This window comes from Etheostoma spectabile, chromosome 1, assembly GCF_008692095.1.
Source record: "Etheostoma spectabile isolate EspeVRDwgs_2016 chromosome 1, UIUC_Espe_1.0, whole genome shotgun sequence".
In the NCBI taxonomy this organism is placed as follows: domain Eukaryota; kingdom Metazoa; phylum Chordata; class Actinopteri; order Perciformes; family Percidae; genus Etheostoma; species Etheostoma spectabile.
This window is the reverse complement of record NC_045733.1, coordinates 13732624-13754590: the sequence shown is the minus strand read 5'-3', so window position 1 is coordinate 13754590 and position 21967 is coordinate 13732624. Positions and strand designations below refer to the sequence as shown.

The following is a 21967-nucleotide window of genomic DNA, read 5'->3' as shown; positions in this document are numbered from 1 at the left end:
CCAAAAGCATGGCAATCCCCCCCCACCCCCCACAAGCCAATAAAAAGCACATTACGCCACTTCATAGAAACCTCTTTCCTGCCAATTAGAGTCCAGGCTGATCTTAAGCCTCCATCTCTTCCTGTCTGTCTATAACTGCCCAGCCCTTTCACTACAATGGGCCGCTTTCCAATTAATGGATCGATAATGGCCAGTATGGGCTGCTTTGTACTTAGCCACTCAGAGCCCACAATGAATACAAGATAATTTGAGGGGGGAATGACACATACTGGCTAGATGTCCAGTAGTTGTATTATAATTATTAGACACTGAATTATACAGTACATAAATTAATTTAGCATTGCAAGTTTCATTGAGTATTTAATGTTGCATGCTTGCACTTCTTGCCTCCTAATATTGCCTTGTGGGACTTCTTGAAATGTAATGAACTGAACTAAAGTGAATTGAACTGAGCTGAACTAAACTGACCCTAACTGAATGGACCCAAACTGCAGCATCTGTATAGATGGACTTTAGGTTTCAAACCCGGACTTGCTTATGGACCTAAAATATGAGACTTTGACCTCAGGCAAAAGGTTCAAAGAAGCACAAAACCTTTTCACAACACAGGCTCAATCCAGCAGTTCTGGGTCAATGCACTAAAAATCCGGAGAGTTTAGTTTCATTGGTGGTGTGGATGAGAATGTCACGGCCTGGTGCTGAATTGTACTGAATGATACGTTGTATCAAGTCCATGCAACAAGGCCACAAAGGTCAGAGAGATACTGAGTACAGTGAGGCTGAGCAAGTGTAAAAAGCTGCACTCTATTCTGTATTCCCATTGAGACCCTACGATTGACCAAACAGACAGCGCGCCGATTGAGACAAATGGGAAGAGCATATTGGAGTGCTATTCTACTCTCAGGCCTTGTTGGTGCATTTTGGGGCACTGTTCATTTCTATGGGGTGTGTGTCTGTCTACGTGTGTGTGCATGTGCGTTTGATATCTTAGATAGGGGTGGTGAAAGAGCACAAATTGCAGCTTCTCTTTCACACATCATTGGACAGTTCTCTTTTATTTACAGGAACAAGAGCACACCCCCTCCTTCTACCAACCCTGCTAGGTATGATACATGCATTTGTCCTTTACTGTCTTCCAAAACACAAATACTCACTTTGTGTGTATGCGTGTGTGTTTATTTATGTCAGAAGGTGTGAGTGGTTCCAAATCCACCATAACCTTGTCAATAATCCAAAAAGATCTGGATTGCAGTTTTAATTTATAAACTATGTCTCTGGGGTGAAAGTGTGCCTGTTACATTACCACCAAGGGAACTGTAGTTTATTCCTCTTGAAAACTGTTAAAGTAACACAGCAACAACCAAATGGGAAGGACGGGTGGGTTAAGGATAAAAGAGAGGGGAAATGAGCTTAAAGGAAAGAAAACACACTGGTAAAGGGGAATGCAGCAAAAGCAGGAAATAAAAGAAAAAGGTGAGCAAAGTGAGAGGATGATAAAGGAAGTAAGGAAAAAGGGTTGGAGATCTAGACAATAATTAGACTGCATTGATTACCTAGTGGCTGAGGAGCAATTGTAAGTGATCAAATCTAATTAGCTGGTCCTATACATCTTTCTGGAGATAACAGAGCAATCAATCAATGGGCTTAAGTGAACTTAAAGCCATCGCAGTCTACTGCCTGCTAAATATCTTCCACTATCTTCCAAATAACTTACAAAAGGTCAGGTCAAAATGAATTTCTGAGAAGTAAGGAAGTGTCGCTGGTGCCGGTAAATGGAGATTTCAACCATCGGTCCAGATGGACACATTGCTAATGATTTTGGATGGTGCTTAATCATAAAGCAGACTCTGAAAGAAGATGTCTCACACATACAGTAAATATATGTGGCTGTTTTTTGATAATTTGCAACTGTACCAGAGAGTTTGCAAATTATCCTGCAACTAAGAATAACTAAGTAAAAAGCAAAATGAGCTTTGTAATATTCTACTGCTAGTGGCAATTCTGCCAGATGTCAGCAACAATCAAACACAACCTCTTGTATAATTCCAAGGAGCCCCCGTGAGTTTTGTGCACAAAGGTACAAAATAGTAGTTAAACTGGCATCTCCCGAGGGTGAACAAGTGCAGCTGTATGAATGGCATGAGGCACAGCTGACATTGAGCATGCATGCTCAGCAAACCTCTGGACGAAGTCACGAAAAAGACTAAAAAAAGAACCTTTTTGCAGTGCAAAGAAATGCTAGTGAGGGAGCAGTCACCTTGTTGGTTGGGTTAGTCATCTGAACCACATAGCTTTACTGGTCTATTTTAAGTCTGCTAGTTTCAGCTGGAGATCTATCCATTTATTTACATTTTGTCAGCAGGATGTATAGACCATGGGGCAATGCTTAGTGTGGTTTTTCAAGAAACAAATTAAAAGGAATTCTGTGTTTTGTTTTGTTTTCCTGGCTGTACTGATAAAATAATGAACCCTGACCCCATAACAATGCTGCGTATTCAACTGTGAATTTTGTGTACAGTTACAGCCATGATTAACTGAATATAATCTTCTGTTGCTTGCTATCTATGAAGTGTAAAGCCCAGTTGCAGTCTTGAATGACTTCATATGCTCTTTGCTGGTTGGACCGCTACAGAAGATAAAAGCCCTTGCCGCAGGGTTTTGTGCAGAATGATTTTCTGCAGTGAGTCACCTGCATTTAAGCTATGTTGATTTTCCTCTATGCCACAATGTTTGTCACCGGATGGCAGGTAACCATATCTGTCAAATGAATGAGTGAGCTGACATTCCGTGTGACTGATGTTTAAAGCTCTGGGTTGGTTTGATACGAGGCAGCGTAAACCCTAAATGGACTTGATGCATGTGCAATTTCTGGCATTATAAAAAAGGTTTCAGGTTATGAATAGATAGATTTCCAGATAGAAATGTCTGCAGGAAAAGAAGAACATGCCTCAGTAACGTAAAAGAACATGCTCTGGAATTAGTGCCAGTGTAACAATAACATAACGATAACAGATAGTGTACTAGAGACTGTATCAGAACATGTTGATTATTTGTCTCACCCCTAGTGATCATTCATTTAAAATATGTATCTTACTGACAAGTCTCTCCTCTCTTCCCCATCTCTAATTTTACTGAATTAACTTCCGTACCACAAATCTAATACAACTCAAGCTGAATAATGTCGCCCACAACTGCATAAGTGTTAAGGTTGACGCTGCTTTGAAATATTATGATTCTTGGAAAAATATAATGGAGCATTTCTGTAGGAATCGCGGGACATTCAGGCAACTCTAATCCAACTCAATTGTCTCATCTTGTAAATCATGATTTGCCATAATTCATAAAATAACCACATTCCTTCTAATTTTTTTGTGTCCGAGTTCATTTGGTAGGGAATAGGGCTATTTTTTCCCATCATTAATTCGGGCTAAGTAGCACTTCGGAGGCTTTTATATTCAATTGTATAAACAGCATGACCTCTCCCTTGCATATTCACTGCTCACCAGCAAAGACACAATATTCATAATTAATGTTCAACCACTCACGTTGATTGCCTATTATTTTGGTTGACCATACAGTGTCATTAGAGGTGCCTATTAAGAAGCCCAGTGGAAAGTACCAAGACGTCTTAGTGGCACTATTTTTCTTTTGTTTTTTTCATCAGTCTCAACAAAACCAAGAAGAGAAAAGAGAAAAGGGCAGGCAAATGAAAACGTTGACCTGTTATTCTAACCGCGCACTGACTGACTGAAATCATGGATAGGTGAAACACAAAAAAAGGAAAGGTAGAAAAGAAAGGGTGCACAGGGCAGAGGGAGGGCTGAGGTGGTTGTGCTTGCCTCTTTTCATCAAGAGAGGCGAGACAAAAACACTATTTGAAAAATGATTTCCTTCAACCTGTGCAGTTACTGCCACTTTAATATTCCTTTTGAGGAAGAGCCTGAGCTAGTATGGATATAATTTTCTCTTCAGTCTACAAATGACTACTTTGGTCAAATTTCTAAGGTAGTTATCTTTTGAACAAGCAGGACAGCTGCATTTACATTTGCAGGAGTAACAGTTATTAAATTGTTCTTCAATGTGGATCCTTTTTTGGTTAGCTTAAGCTGCTTTTGTAGAGTACATTCTTCCTTTGTAATAATGTCTGTCAATTAATGTTGGAGACAAAAGTACTTTTAAAAAGGGCATGAAAAGAAAACTCTAAGGGATAAACAGGCTGAGAGAGGGTCAACAAAGCGTTGTTGAACTATATTCCTTAGCTTTTCATTATCATCAAGAATCAACTCACATAAAAAATATTAAAAATCAAAACTGCTGAGAAAGTGCATATCCTTGAACATGTTTTGCTCTTTCACTTACACAGTCCACACACACATGTAACCGTTACCGGTGCTAGAGATCTTACAGTCTAGCCTGTTTTATGATAAATGAAAAAAAATCAAATGATGGGCTGAACTAAATCCTGCATACACAAAATGGCTCAGAAGGCTTGTCTTAATAAGCATATAGTAATACAAAATAATCTGTTTACCACAAATTACAAAAACATATATAGTAATCATTTTTTATGAATTCATATGACTGTAATTGATTCATTAATGGGCTGATAAGGCTATTATTGAATGAATCATCCTTATCTAACTAAAAAAGGACAACATTACCCATAAACCGTTATGATGTTGACCAACATCCCCTCGGGTAAAGATTACAATAAGCCGCCGAATTGGAAACATTAAACTCAGGCTCTACACTACAGCAAACTGGATCCTTTTTTTCACTAAACTGAAAAAAAAATAATTTGACTGTGGCCTATTTAACAATGGACCGGCAGTTTGAAACCATATTAATTGAATTCCAAGTGTTTCAGTCGAGGAACCCATATCTTTGTGCTAGAATTCAAGACTCATTGAAGATCTTCACCAGATTTAGACATAGTTTCACCAGAATGGAGAGAGAATGCAAATGATCTAATAGGTACATGCTACAATCCTACAAACTACATTAAACATTATATATTATGTCACTAGGTTTGAGACAACCAGTGGTTAAGATGTGTGTTGTAATGCTGTTCTATTGTCCTGTATTCTTCACTTTTGGATTTAGTAATAAGGATATGGTGCTTGTGGCCTTGTGAGCTTCACTTTGCCTATCTACACTAGTTCTAAATATATTTAAATTAGGGATGACAGTAGATAACAGGTCAGTTTTGACATATCTCCCAACAGTAAGGAGGGGGTTTTGTTGGCAAATTACATCTTTATAATTCAATTTTCTCTTCAAATGTTTCCACAAAAATATACATAAAAACTATTTTTCTCTTTTTTTAAGAAACAAAAACAATTAAGAACAAACATTTTCACCAGCGTAATAAACTGGAGCACTGCATGCACGTTTCACATAAACATACAGGAGATGAATCATTGGTGTGTGCATGTGTGTTATTCCTGAGCCATTATGAGATGTAGTCACACCTGTGTGCAGTGCAATATAATAAGGGCAGCCTGTTCAGGTGTTGACAGTCAACACTACACCAGACACAAAAGAAAAAGAAGAAAAAAAAATCATAAAATAGGACCTAGACATGAAATAAAAAAATAAAACAATTCTAACTAACAGTCCAACTATAGAAAAAAAGTCTAAATGGAACAGGTTGTGACCCTGTCTTTATTCCCACCCTTTTTCTTGGTCTCCAAGTGAGAAGGGCAAAAGCACTCCTCCTTCTAATCTTACTCAAATATTTTAGACTCAGTTACATTCACAATTATCTACTGCAATGACTTCTGTATGCCTGTAGTTACAACCAGCATTATCTTTTAAAAACACTCCGGCAGACAATTCCGTCTCAGCTGCCATCTCAGAGGAAACCTTTCTACTCGGACGAGAAAGGGCGACACAAGACGGCCCGTTTGTTCTCCTATCAACACAATCCACATCTGGCGGTGACAGTTTAGCCCCAGGAGTAAATGATAAATGTAGCTTTCGGCATAGATATTTTTTCCAACACACAAAAACCCCTAACACAGCAGTTTCCCTTCTTTCCTCAAATAGCAGTGCTGTTTTCCCTCACTACTTGAGACATTTTGTGTAGACACATTGAACCAGCAGTAGCTTACAGCTGGGACCAGTCTTATGGTTATTGATAAAGGAAAATCTTTCAACTTTGGGGGGAAAAAAGGAAAGGAGGAGTGGGAGACGGAGGATTTTACTTGATACTGAATTATTTATACAACCTTCAAACTTTGAGGAAAGCAGTCAAAAGAAAGAAAAGTGTGCAGTGTATGATCTTGGTGTGTAAGCTACTAATCATTCTGGACTAGCTCATCAATAGTTATAACAGCTTTGCTGTTAAGTGAAGTCTTGAGTCAACACTGACCTTGCTTCACCCTCATTAATCCAAAGCCAACTCAGCCAAATTCCCAGAACTGTTACAGTTAACAGGCCCACTAAAACGTACATTTTTAGATGGAGTCAAATTCCCTGCACATGTTCACACTTAACTAGCTATTAAAACAGATTCTTAAGACATGCATGCATGAATGTAACCAAACAAGTGCATGTTCTTACTGATCAAGAAGCATTTAACGACCCTTAAAAGCAGAACTGTCTGGTCCCCCTCCCATTCAGACAGATTTCTAGCTGACCACACCCTGTCCGCGTTGTCAATCACAACCATATCTTATTTGGGGCCGGTTTCATACGATGACTGACAACTTGCGGAGCCTTCCCCCTTTTGGCTCGCGACAGGAACACTGTGGCAAACACAAACCTAGCTTAGTAATGAGAAGCCGCTGTTGAAGCGTTTTTTACACACATCAACCAGGATGGCTGCAGCTGATGTGGAACTTTCTGTTGAAGTACATCTTTAAAATTATAATTGCAAAAAACGGAAACCCTTTGTTCACAGACATATTGATGCTACGCCATCACAGCTCATCTCTGCATGCTGCCCGTCGCTCAGCGCTATGTCACATGCTTCGTTGCTATGACTGGCTCTAGGTCTATCCATTTGTGTGCCCCTTGGAAATGAAAAATGAACTGGGAGGTTCCAGACAAACTCGCATTTGAGATTTGGTCAAGCAATTTCAGGCTATGAATTCCCTTTTTACAAAAAAAACCGTTTGACATAACCAACTTTGTAAGAAATTAATTAGGGAGCTTCAGAGGTGCAGCTAAGCTGATTTTGTTACGTTCAGACAGTCCATCAGTCCATCAGATGTCCATGGGCTGGCTGTTTCAGCCTGTTTTTAGTCTTTATGCTAAGCTATGCTAACCCGCGGCCGGCTGTAGCTTCAGATTACTGTACAGAAGGGTGGAGAGTGGATTGATCTCCTCATCTAACTCTCAGCAAGAACGCAAACAAGTGTATTTCCTAAATTCATCAAGATGTGTTTTTCAGTTAGAGCTACATTTTTCATCTTTTTATATGTACAAATAATAAGACATTTTCACTGAATATGATCTAACAAACTGCAATTTAAAAATGCATTCACAAAAAATTCAACAAAGGTCTGTATGCTTCAGAGTATTGGCTAAATAAGCGTGCTCGTTGTTTACAGTAACTCAGCATTTAAATTTGAGTCCTTTAGAAAATCAGAGCGCTTGCAGCCTTGCAATCTAAAAGAGCTAAAAGCACACCTCTATTACGCTTTCAAACTGATATCATTAAGCCCTCCTATGCAGTATTTGTATTACATTTGACTAAAGAAACAAGCCTTTTATAATTTAGTGTTGAAATAAACCATCCAACAAGACACAAGCTGAGGGCTAGTGAACCAAAACATTAAAAGAACGAAATTATTCCATTTGAATGGATGGAGGATGAAAGGATTTTAGATATTTCCCCAAAGCCTAAAAGCGAGGCCAGGCGCAGATATGTAAACACATAAACCCAGACACACAGAATGCAGGAACACATATGTCTAATGTCAATACATGCAGTGCATATACACCCACACCTGGGTTCCCCCCCTGTGTCTACACACACACACACACACACACACACACACACACACACACACACACACACACACACACACACACACACACACACACACACACACACAATTTGTTTTTTTACTTTAATGTGACCTATCTGCTGTATATTTATCAGGTCAGAGGAATCTGAGTAAAGGAGGGGACGGGAAAAGGAGGAGTAGAAGACAGGAAGGTTACTGTCCATAAACCTGGGTAAAAACTCACAGAAAAGGCTTTAGAATAATGCTCTCTTGTCAAAGTGTTGGACGCCAGTTCCTCCGAGTCTCTTTTAAGTGCATCTATGGTGCATTAAGTATCTGTCAGACCAGCTTTAGCATTAATCAGCTAGCCCGCAGAAGAAACAATCACACATAATCTCAAGCTCTAAACCCTGCTGACCTTCTCTTCAAATGCACAGATAAACCCCCCTTTAAACCTCTGTGATCTAAAGACACACACAGACCCAAGCTCCGACGCTAGTAATTTCTTCCTCCCCGCTCTCCCTCCCCTGTAGTCTATCCGATTGGTTCATCCCACAGCAGCACCCATGTCTCTACATTGACACCGCGTGTCAACGTGACCTCAAAGAGGACACATTTCAGACAATGTGTGTGGGGAGCGGGGCTCTTTTACCCCATCAATCTGGAAATAGGAGAGGAGAGTAGGAAAGAAAGGAGCAAAAGAGAGGGCAGAATACACAAGTTCCATTCATCATTTCAGCAGTGTTGAGAGTATGAATAGCAAGATCTGTTCAGAGTTATCATTGAGCCAACGCTTCTATCGTGGTACTTCATTTATTAAGACTGTGCAAAGATCAATACAGCAGACATATACACTCTGTACTGTTGACAAGATAATCTCATCATTATGAATTTGGCTTGGGTCGTCAGTAACATGAGCAATTGCATCGCTTATCTGAGATGACAAGAGCAGAGAGAAGGAAAGGGAATCCGAAAAGGAGTCAGAGCAAGAGCATGGGGATGCTAGTCCAATTTTTTTATTTTAACTAAACAATGTTCAGAGCGGTAGATAATGAAATACAGTATTTTAGTACTAAACAGAGGAAAAATCCATAAGAAACGGAGCAAACCAGAAATTGATCTGTATGCTAAAGGCCCTAAAAAGATTTCTGTCTAAGACATAAACCCAGTGAGTGGCCAAATGAGTACATCTGTGGACTACAATAGAAAAACACGAGACCGGCCAAATATACCATTTTCAATACACCATTAGCACTCAGCATCGCCACTGCTACCCTGAAGAGAAGACACAGTCAAATCAAGTTTGATGACAAATCTTGTGTGCCCACCATTTTGTGGGCCTTTTGTGTAGGCAATAACATCTTAGAGTGCCGACTCATTAAGCCTCTGTTGCCACAAACACACAACAGCCCCTGCAAAACACAGTGGCTGTCAATTCCCTTCGCACACATACACACACACACACACAAACACACACAGGGCTAAAGACATGGGAGTCAGATTTCAAACTGTGATACAAACATAAGCAGGAATAGAGAAGACCGTGGGATCTCTCTTATTAGGACCTTCTCAGACACACACACACACAACCATAAACTGGCAGGAAAATACTCAAATTTCGAAGCAAACCGTTGTTTCCGCGTTGGGCGACTGTAATGTACTGTAGTGGCTGTATGTGGGAGAAGAAGCCCTTTTTATAGTGCTTTGTTTTGACATGTAGTTAGGTTAAATTAGAGAAAATGAGATGGTATTCATGGTATATCCCTCCAATCAATTAATCACATTACTGCAGAAGCTGAAGAAGTGCTGCACTGTATAAGGCAAGGACAAGGAGAGAGAGATTCAGGGAGAAAGGGATAAATCATTTCTCTTATACTAATGAGATAGAAGGTGAGAACAGATTCCCATAACTCATTCTTTGAGCTGTGTGTTGTTTCTACAGCACATACCTAGGGGGCACAGTGAAAGAAGATGTGGCAGAAATAAAAGCTCTCTCAGGTTGGACTGGTTCCAAGACACAAAAGAGTGAGTTTCACTTTGTTTGACTTTGAAAGTGTTTGATTTACAGCAAGGAGACTCAGCTGCTGGCTGTTCAAAGAATACATTGCCATGCCATGTACGCCAATGCAGCCCTCAGTGAGCTGTGCATCTCAGAGCACATTACGGTGAGGTCACTCATATATATATATATATATATACCTATTGCTGCAGCTCCAGCACCCTGCTGCTCAAAATGTTAAGTCTAAAGACCCCAGAAAGGATCTAAGAGCCCTCAGGGGGCAGGCGGTCCCTACAGGGAAGCCCATTTCAATCTGAGGGAACCAGTAAGGCCGGTGCTTCAGAGCACAGCTGGTAGTTGCACAGGTGCATGTGCATGTACATACACACACATATACACATGGCAACTGAATCTTAGATTCCTCCACTGTGAAGGTTATGTTTTGTTCTCTTGTTTTTGTGACCTCTGTTGAGGCTAGGTTGGCTCCTTGTGCCAGAGTTTTTTGAGCAGAATGCCAAAGTACTAAAGAAAATGTTTCAAAATCCACTGGGGGCATGCACAGATTTTTTTTTTCTTTTTTCACAATCTTCTCTTTCTTCTAGCTTGTATTGGAGGAGTTTAAAATAAAAAGAAAACACCTCACCATAAAATAATTGTCGGGTATAAAATGCACATACGCATCTAGTGTAGGCAAAATATGGAAAGCTTGCAGTATCAGTGGGCCAAGAAAACAAGAGACACTGTCACATGTGAAAACAGCCACAACAAACAAATGACTAAACAAGTCAGGCTCTTGGTAGCCTTGTTAGAACAGAATAGAAAAGTAATTACTAAGTGTGATATGACTTGATCTGAAACAACTTAAAATGCCAGTCTGTCCATGGAAGCTAAACAATGGCTCTTACTACACAACAAAATGACATGACAGTATGTCATCCGGTGTCAGTGAAGAAGGCAGAGTTCTGATCGCCCACTTCCTCTCTATCACAAACAAACTCATGCGCACACAAACCCGAGAGCGAATGTCCACTGACAATCCACAGTCTAATTATCGTGCCCATGTCATCTCCAATAGGCTGCTTCCTATTGAACCAGACAAATTGGTTTAATGTGTCCGGGCAATCTGGCTATCACGGAGGTCAACTTGTGTTCTCATATCCTGTCTCTCTCTCTCTACACTTGAAGAAAAAAAAAATCTCTTTGTTTCCCTGCATTGCCAGGTTGGGAGGTCTGTTAAAATAATGAAGTTATGCACTATGCAGCACAGATAAGTGCTGTGTCCAAATAAATGCACAACAGCTGCCTAAAAGGTTTTGTAGTGGCTGACCAATTAGACCAATACAATGTATACATACATAATCTATCCATCTCCAGTCTGCCTCCGCTCAAGTTGGGGTTAGGGGTAGTGGTGGGCATAGTCAGGGGCCTACATATACATTCAATTATTTAGCAGGGTTACTTGGATTTTTGAGAACTTGCGATAAATAAAACATTCACTTCCACAGCTGCTTCCGATCTCAAACAAATGTTCTGGGTTCTCGTGATATGTTTCTGCAAATTCACTATTCATTTGGTAAATCTTCTTGAAGAATCTTCAACCTGCATTGCTTTGAAAAGGTTTTAATGGAAATAGTGGCAATGTTAAAGATAAAGACATCGGTGTGTGTTTATCACTTTTTTCTTTCTAAAACTTGAAAATGTCATTATCGCAGAGGTGTTAGGAGGACAACAATCGGCTACATGACAGATTACTACAGTCATCCCCACTTTTCTCTCATGCTGTCTCAAATTCTGCTAACAGACCCAGAAAAAGTAAATGGATGGTCAAATTCTGCTTGTATCATGTTCACAAATGTGTAGCCAGAGACCTGATGCTTATCGTGACATCTTCCGCTTCCCTCTGATTTGTTAAACATATGATTTATTAATGAAAGAGGATGCAAATATAGCTGCCGTTTTGTGCTGTGCATTACACTTCTGATAAGGCTTCAAGACACACTGCCGCATCTGCAGTGAAAAAAGCTCCTCTGCAGACTGAAATACCACTAATGACAGCTAATAAATAAAACATTCAATGAAAACAATTATATATTTTGGTTAGAGATAACATTTACAGTTGCTCCCAAAGGCAACATTCTGTGGTCTGACTGCACTTCCTCTCAGTTGTATATATAGTACGAGCTTGGGGAAGATGAAGAAAAATAATACTGCCTGTAAATAATTCATAGCATGTAGTGGTATGTACAGTAGCCGGTTTATTTGAGGAAATACAAAGACACACCCCAAGGCGAGACAATAATTTTCTTTTTTTTGAACTGGAAAACTCAAAACAAACCTGGCCTAGTGGCCCAGAGGAGCTCAACTGGGGGGACAAAAGTACACAATTTACAAATGGCTTCTCGAACCGTCTCTCATTTCTATAAATGACTGTTGAGACTGACTGTATCTAGTTGCTGAGCTGCTCAATCCTGTCAGCAAGTGGGCTTCAGTACATACAGGTTTACCAATCTCATTCCATACAATGCTCCAGAGGAAAGCAGTTATCTAAAGATGAAGGGAGAGAGAGAGAAATGAAATAAAGAGTGCTTTTCTATTCACTGCCTCAGTGGCCAGTGAAGTGTGGGAGCAATTTCAATACAATATACAGCGGAGGCTTTGATAAGACTTCGGTAGAATCCTTAAAAACAGCCCAAACCCGGTTACGTGTGCATCTGCGTGTGTGCGTATGTGTGTCAGTGTGTGTGTGTGTGTTTGTCAGTGTGTGCGCATGTGCGTTTCTTGGAGGAAGGGTGTTTCAAGGTTCGGACAAATGCAAGATTGTCCCGCTCATAAAAGAGAGGGGCTCTGTCATGGAGCCTGCCAGCTAAAGGCTTAAATCACATGCCTGGAATGCACAATGACACTACACCCACAGACACACATACACACAATCTCCTTAAATTATGCAGAGTAAGACCATTCCTGGAAGCACCCTTTTTCCACATCTGCTCCAGCTACATTGTTGGCATGCATATGCTCAACCTAAACAGATCAAAGGAGTGAGTGTTGCATCTTCTCTATTGTATATGTGCCGCTTAAATGATCACAGCCACACCCCTAACTGCTTTATTTAAGCTTTCTTTAAATTCCCTCAATATGTTTATGGCTGCCAGTCATTTTTAGAATCCATTTAAAGACCTTGGTTTATTAGCAATGGCTACAAAATGTATCTGCCCTGCTTTTCTAATTTATATGCAGAAAGAACTGTGTGAATTAAGAATTATTGTGATTTTATAGTTAGGTGTGTGCTTGGTAAATTCAGTTATTGCCATTTAAAACAATTGTACCAAAATTTTAGGCAATTCCAGAATAAAAAAAAAAAATCTATATCCCATGTGTTTGTTACGTAATCATCTCAGACTTTTTTCATTAGAGCAGCAGGAGCCTCCCTACCCTAACCCTAAGTGACAAGTCAGCAGACTAACGCCCCTTTTCTCCTCGACACCCCATCCCAAGGCAGAATGCCGCCACCTAAAGGAAGCTTGTATTGCCTTACAGACACCCCCCCCCCCCCCCCCCCCCCCTTGCCTTTGTGCCACCTGCACCTTATTAACATGGAGGGTCCCCCATCGAGACAGGATTCAGTTTAATTACAGTTTCATGGTGAATCAAATTACTACACTCAAAACTTATCAAAACAAATCAATATGATAAATTATGGGCCATTTGAAAGTAATGACACAGGGGTCTTTGAATGTTTGGTAACAATGTTCCCAAAAAGGTGTGAAGAAAAGCAGCAGAGAAACTTGTGAACCAGTCGGTGAGCCACAACTTGGCGCAGCTGCTGAAGCTAAACACAATGGGGGACAAAATCCTAAAAACATATTAAAGACAGAGTGGGAGACGGCTCACTCTTTGGAGCAATTTACTGAAATCCCTTCTTTCTGAGAATTGAGGAATTTTGCAGCAGATTGGTTTTAACCTTGATTCCACACTAAGTAATTCCCTTCAACGCCTTAAGCGGAATTAGGCATCATTACGTATCATCCATCTCCTTATCCCAGGAATTCTCTTTAGAAATGAAATGAATCTCTCCACTGGGCCGGTTGCTGGCATGGTGGTGACAATGATAAGGCCAGCCGAGCTCTGCTGATATGTTCATATTATTCCCTTCTCCCAGCTAGAGACCAAGCCCAGCCTGTCTGCCAGTGCTGCACTATAAAACATCATTAGAGGCCGGCAGTAGTGTGGAGAGAGTCTAGGAGTTGCAGGCAGCTACAGTAGCCCCACTAGGTGTAGATGAGCAGAGCAGCACTAAGGTGCCCTTGTGAAACCGACTGCGCAGGCGATACGCTCTCCCGCTTTATCCATCTCTTTATTTATTTTTCCTATTTAGCCTGTCCTCCCGTGGCAACTATAGTGACAGATGGGCTGAGAGGCCTTGGGATCGATGGAAGGGGAATTCTGTCTTTGTTTCCTGACATTTTTCCCATAGCCACTCTCCTCTGACTCAGGTTACTTACTGTCCACACGAACGGAGAAGGCAGAAGCAGGGGAGGGGGGAGAAAAGTGATATGCTTCTGTACAGATTCTGAAGTAACGTAATGCCTCAGGCCATCTCCCTCTACACAGGTTTCTTTTGAATAATACAATAGAGCACCCTGCACGCCTGAATTGTCAAGGGGAACCTCTGTAAACAAGACACTAAGGAATGTGTTGTTGCTGCTCATGCGTGTTTTCCCTGACAGTTTGAAAGGGGAAAGAACAGTAAAGATGTGCAACAGCCCCACACAGTCTAATTCATCATCACTACGTTAGCAGAGAAACAACCTGCCGAATGGACCAGTATTTATTCTGGCCCTCTGATTAGGAAGCCTTAACGGTCTTTGTGCTGACCTTTGCCCTATGCAGCTGGCTCATAACAGAAGCAGGGCTGAGACAGAGAGTGGGAACAACAGACAGTGGCCTTCCTCCCTGGTGGGAACACATCACATCTGATCACAGTCATTGTCACATCTACATCTAGTGCAAATAGTGGGATAGAAAAAACAGCAGAGAGACTAATAGTTACAGTCCATCAGGATGTAATTAGAAGGAATGTAATTCTGCAATTGTGCCCAATAGAATAAGGCCATAGGCCGAACATATTAATAATAATAATAAAAACTAATTAAGTACTATACAATATTTCTATCAAATTAAGAGTTTTTTTAAATGTGTGAACAATAGGTAAACATCAGAAAAAGGCTTTTATACAACTGCCCATATCACCAGTGTTACATACCAAAGTCTTAAGCAGGCCTTAATCTTCGTCTGACGCGACAGACTTTTAATGGGCTTAAGGCCAAAGACACAGAAAAGTTATCACGTTAGAGGCTTAAACACCCAAGTACTCCGCCCAAAGACGTATAAAGTAGCCGTGAAAATAAATCCAATCTGATAATCTCTAGGAATTAAAATCAATACAATTAACCACACGGAGCTATAGAATTTGATGACTGATGTGATGTTTAACACTGACTTGAAACAGCAGAACAGCACAACGCATCTGTCACTGGTGTAACTGTTATGATACAGTTGTTTTTTTTACTGTGTATAGGTATATTTACATAATATACAATTATGTCTTATGTTTTTTCAAAAAGAATTAGTTTGGATCGGATTTGGAAATGCAAATATGTATCTGTGGGATACTTTGTATTAAATGGAATTGATCCTCTTTATTCCACGGGAATGAAATGACAGTTATTGAGTGATTAATGAAAGGTTTCTACATGTAAACTGATTTCAAAAGCCTGCCGTGACGTATTTCAAGCACAACTGATTTGTGTCGATGTCCCTGGTTCTGTTCTATGAGAGCAACAGAATGACTGTTTAATCCTCCTAATGCTCACCCCTCCCTCCCTTCCTTTCTCTCTATGCTCTTGGGCCTCTCAGCCTCTGCCTGCCCTTATCTTTTTTTCTTTCAATTTACGAAACGGAGGGGGGGGGGGGGGGGGGGGGGGGGGGGGGGGGGCAAATGTTGATATAGGATATGGGAACTTCCTGAGGGTTGTGACGTGAAAATGGTGGCATAACAGTGAAGGAGAGGAGTGCAATTTCTCTTACCTGTATGATGGACATGCGGTTAGTAGGTGTGTCTGTAGTGCTGGTGACTGGGCCTGTGAAGCTGCTGTGGCATCCCACGTGGCCTTGGGGCACGCTGAGGTTATTGGCAGTGGGTTTGAGGTACATAACCTCTGACCTTGGTGAGCTGAGTGGCAGGCGTGTCTGGTAGTCAAAGTACATGGGAGAGGTGGCCAAGGAAGGGCTGCTTACCACATTCATCACATTCATGGCATCCCGCTCCTCCACCTCGCTCTGCACCAGCATGATGTCGTTCTTGTTAATCTTCTTCTTCTTGCCTTTTCCCAGCTGAGGGTGCGAGTACTCTGCAATGCGACAATTATAGGTACGGATCTCCTTGTTTTCTTGCTTGCACTTGATTGCGATGGTCACCATGGCAGCCAGAAGCATGATAGATATGATGCTTAGAGTTACAATAAGTGGCAGGGACATGTCCCAGTTCTGATTGTCCTTTGTGCGTGGCAGTCCATCAGGAGGACGGCCGTTGGAGGCCTTGACGATGAGCCTGGCGGCAGCAGTGAGGGTTGGCTTGCCATGGTCCGATACTCGGATGATCAGCTCCACAATGGGGTTCACATCGTCCCAGAATGGGTGGGCTGTTCGCACCTCTCCAGTCACCGGATCAATCTCAAAAAGGTGCTCCTCATTTCCATCCGAGATCTCATATGTGAGCCTCCCGCTCTCACCGTAGTCATTATCCACCGCCCTTACTGTAGTCACAATGTAGCCAACACCAACATTGCGTGGCACATGTATCTCAGCCGTGTCATTTAGGAGTAGGGGTAAAACTATGACAGGGATGTTGTCATTGACATCCAGAACACTAATGCGCACTGTGGCATTGCTCTCTAGGTGTGGAGATCCTGCATCTCTAGCAAGAACCTTAAAGTCAAAATACTTTATTTGCTCATAGTTAAAAGATCTCACAGCATAGATGGCTCCATTAGCAGCGTTCACATTAACATAGGTGTTGACATCACCCCCACTCACATTGGAGTTGATTATGCTGTAGTACACTGTGCCATTCTGACCGAGGTCTGGGTCATGTGCCAGAACGGAACCTAGGTACTCCCCAGGGATGTTGTTCTCAGGTATTTGAAGAAGGTAAACTGACTTGGTAAAGCGAGGAACATTGTCATTCTCATCCAGAATCTTTACGGTGAATGACTTTGTGGAGTTTAGAGGAGGAATGCCATTGTCTTTGGCCACAATGGTGACATTGAACTCATCCTGCACCTCTCTGTCCAAAGGCCTGTCGGTCACTACAGTATAGAAGTTATCATAGTTCTCCTCAAGTTTAAAAGGGACATTACCAAGCACTCTGCACTGAAGTTGCCCATTCCTGCCTGAGTCCTTGTCTGTGACACGGACGAGAGCAATGACAGTGCCTGGAGGTGCTGCCTCGCTGATCGCTCCCTGTCTCACGGACACAAAGCCTATAGATGGCCAGTTATCATTCCTGTCAAGCACTTTAACAGTGACTTTACAATGACCTGGGATTGGATTGGGACCTAGATCCTTTGCCTGGACGTCAATCTCAATAACTGGGCTCTCTTCGTAGTCAATTTCTCCCTGAATCTTTATGACCCCTGTTCTGGAATCTATAGAAAAGAGCTCCCGGATTCTCTCTGGGGCATATCCACTAAAAGAATAGACTACTTGTCCATTGTTGCCCTCATCAGGATCAGTAGCGTTTAAATCAATCAGCACTTTACCAGGAGGTGAATTTTCAGGAATTTCCACAACGTACGAGGGCTGATCAAAGACAGGGCTGTTATCATTGGAATCAATAACTTTAACATTTATCTGCATGGTACCTGACCTAGGATATTCCCCCCCATCTGTGGCTGACAAAATAAGGGTGTGATGGCTTCGTTCTTCTCGATCCAATGGCCGTTGAATAACTAATTCTGGGAATTTAGTCCCGTCCCCACGGGACTTTACCTCCAAAGAAAAAAGATTGTAGTCATCCCGTGTTATTTGATAGGTTTTCAGGCCGTTCTCCCCAGCATCTGGGTCATGTGCGCTGGTCAAGGGAAAGCGTGTCCCTGGCAATGCATTTTCAGAAATGTCAATATCAATCTGATCCGATGGGAAAATGGGTGAGTTGTCGTTAATGTCCTGAATATCTATTTTGATCATGCAGATCTCCTTGTCATTGGCAAACACCTCCATGGAGAGCTGGCACTTGGGGTTTCTCTTACACAAGGTTTCCCTGTCGATGCGCTGCTTTGTGTACAGCAGTCCGCTTTGGGGGTCCACATCAATGAGATGCGGAGCTGAGTTCTCCAGCACCCTGAAGTTGGCTTTCTTCCCCTGTCCTCCCTGCCCAACCTGTTCGAGTCCGAGTCTAGCATCTTTGGCAATGTTCCCAATCACTGTACCCGGACCCTGTTCCTCCGGGACAGAGTAATTCAAGTTTTTCAATGTCAGGGCTTGAGCCCATAAGAGGAGGAAAAAGAAAATAGAAAGATACATCCCCACTCCGTAAAGCTGCTATAATCTGTCAAGTTTACGCTTCCTTTGACCTGTTGGTATTTTGTTCAAATGTGGCGTTTCTATTATTCAGGATCAAATAAAGAGTTCTGTTCATCATCTGAGGCCTTGGCATTTGTCTTTGTGGATTGTCTTTGCTCTGACTCTCTCTTCCTCTTCCAGCAATGTGTGGTGCTGAACACCTAATTTATATTCAGCTGAGCGCCCAGACTCATCTGAGCAATAATCACGATCCAGTCGCAGAACAGAATAGTCAAGTGTTCACTCAAACCACCTAAGAAGGAAAACAGAAAAATATATGCATATATATTTGTTAATGACATGTGTGCCAATTAATTACCCAAATAAAAACAGACTAGGCTACACTAGCCTTTCTGCCAGTAAGAAATCAGATCCACCGCTGAGCCAAAACTGAAACAAGGCTCATGTGTAATTCATCTCAACAATTATGGGGGAAGCTTGTCAATTAGTTAACCTTGGGAAGACACTCGGCGCAGCCCAGATACACAGGGAAATAATGATTCCCCTTGTAGCTTGTATCATTATAAACAGAATGTAGTTTTTAATCGATCTCTAACATGCAATGCACACCTTGACCTTAGCCTGATGATGGCACATTCACACATTATGAGAATGCTGACTAAACTGTAGCCTAATAGGCAACTTTAATAATATGGTAACACTGGCATACAGCAGAAGATGGCCTATTGTGGCTATTTGAATAAGTGTGTATTAAATGAGCTTCTTACACGCATTAACAAATCCGTATAATCCGGACATTTACAATGAGCCTTATAAAAAAAATCGGAAATGAGCTGTCAACATCTCAGCACAGCCGTGTAATTCTCTCCACTGATGCCCTCTGTCTGTGTGCGTCTCTCTCTCTCTCTCTCTTTCTCTTTCTCTCTGTCTCACTCGATCCCTGCAAGATTCAACGGTCCTTGGAAGAAGCTGTTGCATCCGCATGCATAGGGATGGTTGTGAAATAACCGTTTGGGAAATGAGCAACAGACAGTGCTTCCAGTGGGTACTTACAAAGCAGAACAGATCTAAAGAACATAAAAGACAAAAAGCGTAAACTTACCGAAAGAAACCACTGCAACAGTTTCCCCCAACCAACAACAAAAAAAAAGGATTACTGTAAAAAAAAAAATCAAAACAGTCAGTTCCAGCAGGGTTCAGGGAGAGTCACCTAACCACTTCAGTAGGTACCACCCGTATCCTTTCCCTCCTCTGTGCAGAAAGAAAAGCCACAAGCCTCCGCTGCACACGCAGGCTACAGTGCAGCGCAGTGGGGGGAAAAGTGCTCCAGAAAAGTATGACTGTAATGTCAATGAGCTGAAGTCCTCTCCGCTGTCTGATTAGGATGCAGCGGCTCGCCTTGTGCCTGCAGTGAGTCACCGTTCTTCAGTCAAAGAAAACTGTTCGGAGAAATACTCTATGAGAAGATTATTTATATTTTTTAAAACAGACGTGTAGTATGGTGTATCCAAAGCAGATATTTAAAAGATGATCAGTGTCTTTCCCAACGTCCGAAACAGCGTTGAGTGACTGATTCCCGTAGTGGCATTTTGTCCTTGTCCGCCGTCCCCGTAAAAGTCCACACAGAGAGACAGCTGCTGAGGAGGTGGTCAGCAACAGCCCCACATCCTGCCACAAGTCTCTCTGTAGCTGTCAGGGGGGGGAAATGGTGATTTTCTTTAATATCTACGCACAATCGTTACTTTAGTATTGTCTGCACGTCGCACAAGCCAAAGCGCATAGAAGGCTTCCTCTCACTGACTGAAGTCCGGACACCGCATGGTGCATTAAACATTGTCGCTACTCCTCTGGCAGCCAATGAAATTGAAGAGGTGGGAAGAGAAGGAGGGATTTAAAAGCCGCTTTGGGTACAGACTACAAATGATTGGTGGCTCGTAGTTCACCGGTGGTGCATCTGTGTTTTTTCAAATATCACACTTCATTGTTGTTTACAATAAAGGAAACCGTGCGTTGGACAGCTTTGCCAAGAGACTTGCAGGGGCCAGGCTGAAGTGGTTTGAAATTTCAGTTAGGTCGTTTATCATAAACGGACAACAGGATTTGAATTCAGTTGAAATTAATTCATTTTAATGAAGCTGATTCAAATGAATTCCACTATAACACGTTTAGAACCACACCTTAAATGCATTCAGAGAAGATACACGGTTTAGTCTAATGTAGGCCTAAAAGAGGAGCACAGATTAAATATGAATGTATTCTGTAAAGCCACTACAGTGTAATTGTAGTTTAATTTAAGGATTACCATTGGATTGTGTGTGTGTGTGTGTGTGTGTGTGTGTGTGTGTGTGTGTGTGTGTGTGTTTTAAGAGCAACACATCGCTCCAGTTTTCAGTGTAATTCTTCATTTAGGGTGTGTTTTTCACTTTTGAGAGTTGTGTTTGGAATAAAATTTAAAGTTCTATATTAAACATAACTCCCCTGTACCAGCCCATGGATACAGCGTCTATTAAACTACCCTTCATAATGCAGAGTATACTGTACTGTGTTTAATGGCGCTATGCCCAGTGAGAAGCAGAAGTAATTGTTAGACATTATTGTAGGTAATTAAAAGTGTTAAATATGCTACCTGGGTAATTATGATGGGAATAATGACAGATTTAGAGTTAACGATTGCAGCAGGTATTTGACTATTCTGAAGAGAAAAAACATCAAAACTGCCCATTAAAGTTGTTTTCTTTGGAAGTAAAGCTGAAATGATCTGGTGATTGTCAAACAATTACTGATCAATTAAATGTCATTTTTTTAAGCAAAAACACAAACATGGTGACATTACCCGTTTCTCTCTTCTCAATGGTGAGGACTTGAAGCTTCTTTTTTTAATCTTTTGTGTTGTAAATTGAATATAAGTGTTTTTTAACACTGAATATAATCGGTGTCACCTTAGATTTGAGGAAAACGTAATGCTTTTCATTTTTATAATTTCATTATTATTTAGCATTTTAAATGTAACATAACTCATTACACAGTCATACAAATGTCAGATCAAAACCCTGCAGACTTGTAGTCGTCTTTTGACTTGACTGTTGTCATAGAGTTGCAGTTTTGTCAGAGTTTAACCATGTCCTTCATTTGGTTTTGCAATTTCAACATGTCAGCTTTGTTCAGAATAATCTTGTAGTCGATCCATGTATAAACATGGGTCTCAACCTCTTTGACTTTCCCACTGACCTTTCGCTCTGACAGGAGGGGCTGACATGACTGTCAGAACCAATCGTTAGTCAGAAGGTGACCAAAGCTCATTATTAAACAGCCGGTTTGATGTACTAATGTCAAGATGTTGATGACTGATGAAGGTAAATGTCACATCACTGTCTCTATCTGCATACAGTGTGTGTGTGTGTGTGTGTGTGTGTGTGTGTGTGTGTGTGTG

General features: G+C 41.4%; 1 protein-coding gene across 3 annotated transcripts in view; it reads right to left on the bottom strand.

Annotated features, from left to right (window-relative positions):
* pcdh17 (protocadherin 17) overlaps positions 1 to 20359 on the bottom strand; it is a 58064-nt gene extending 37705 nt beyond the window's left edge. The window contains exons 1-2 of one of the 3 annotated variants that reach the window (XM_032513995.1): positions 19640 to 20359; positions 16042 to 18829 (exon numbers count right to left, since the gene is read on the bottom strand). In XM_032513995.1, coding sequence (XP_032369886.1) covers positions 16042 to 18537 — 2496 coding nt within the window. In that variant the 5' untranslated portion in view covers positions 18538 to 18829; positions 19640 to 20359. The remainder of the gene's footprint in view (positions 1 to 16041; positions 18830 to 19639) is intronic. The other 2 variants (XM_032514001.1, XM_032513985.1) reach the window with 2 other exon arrangements.
* Positions 20360 to 21967: the final 1608 nt, after the last annotated feature.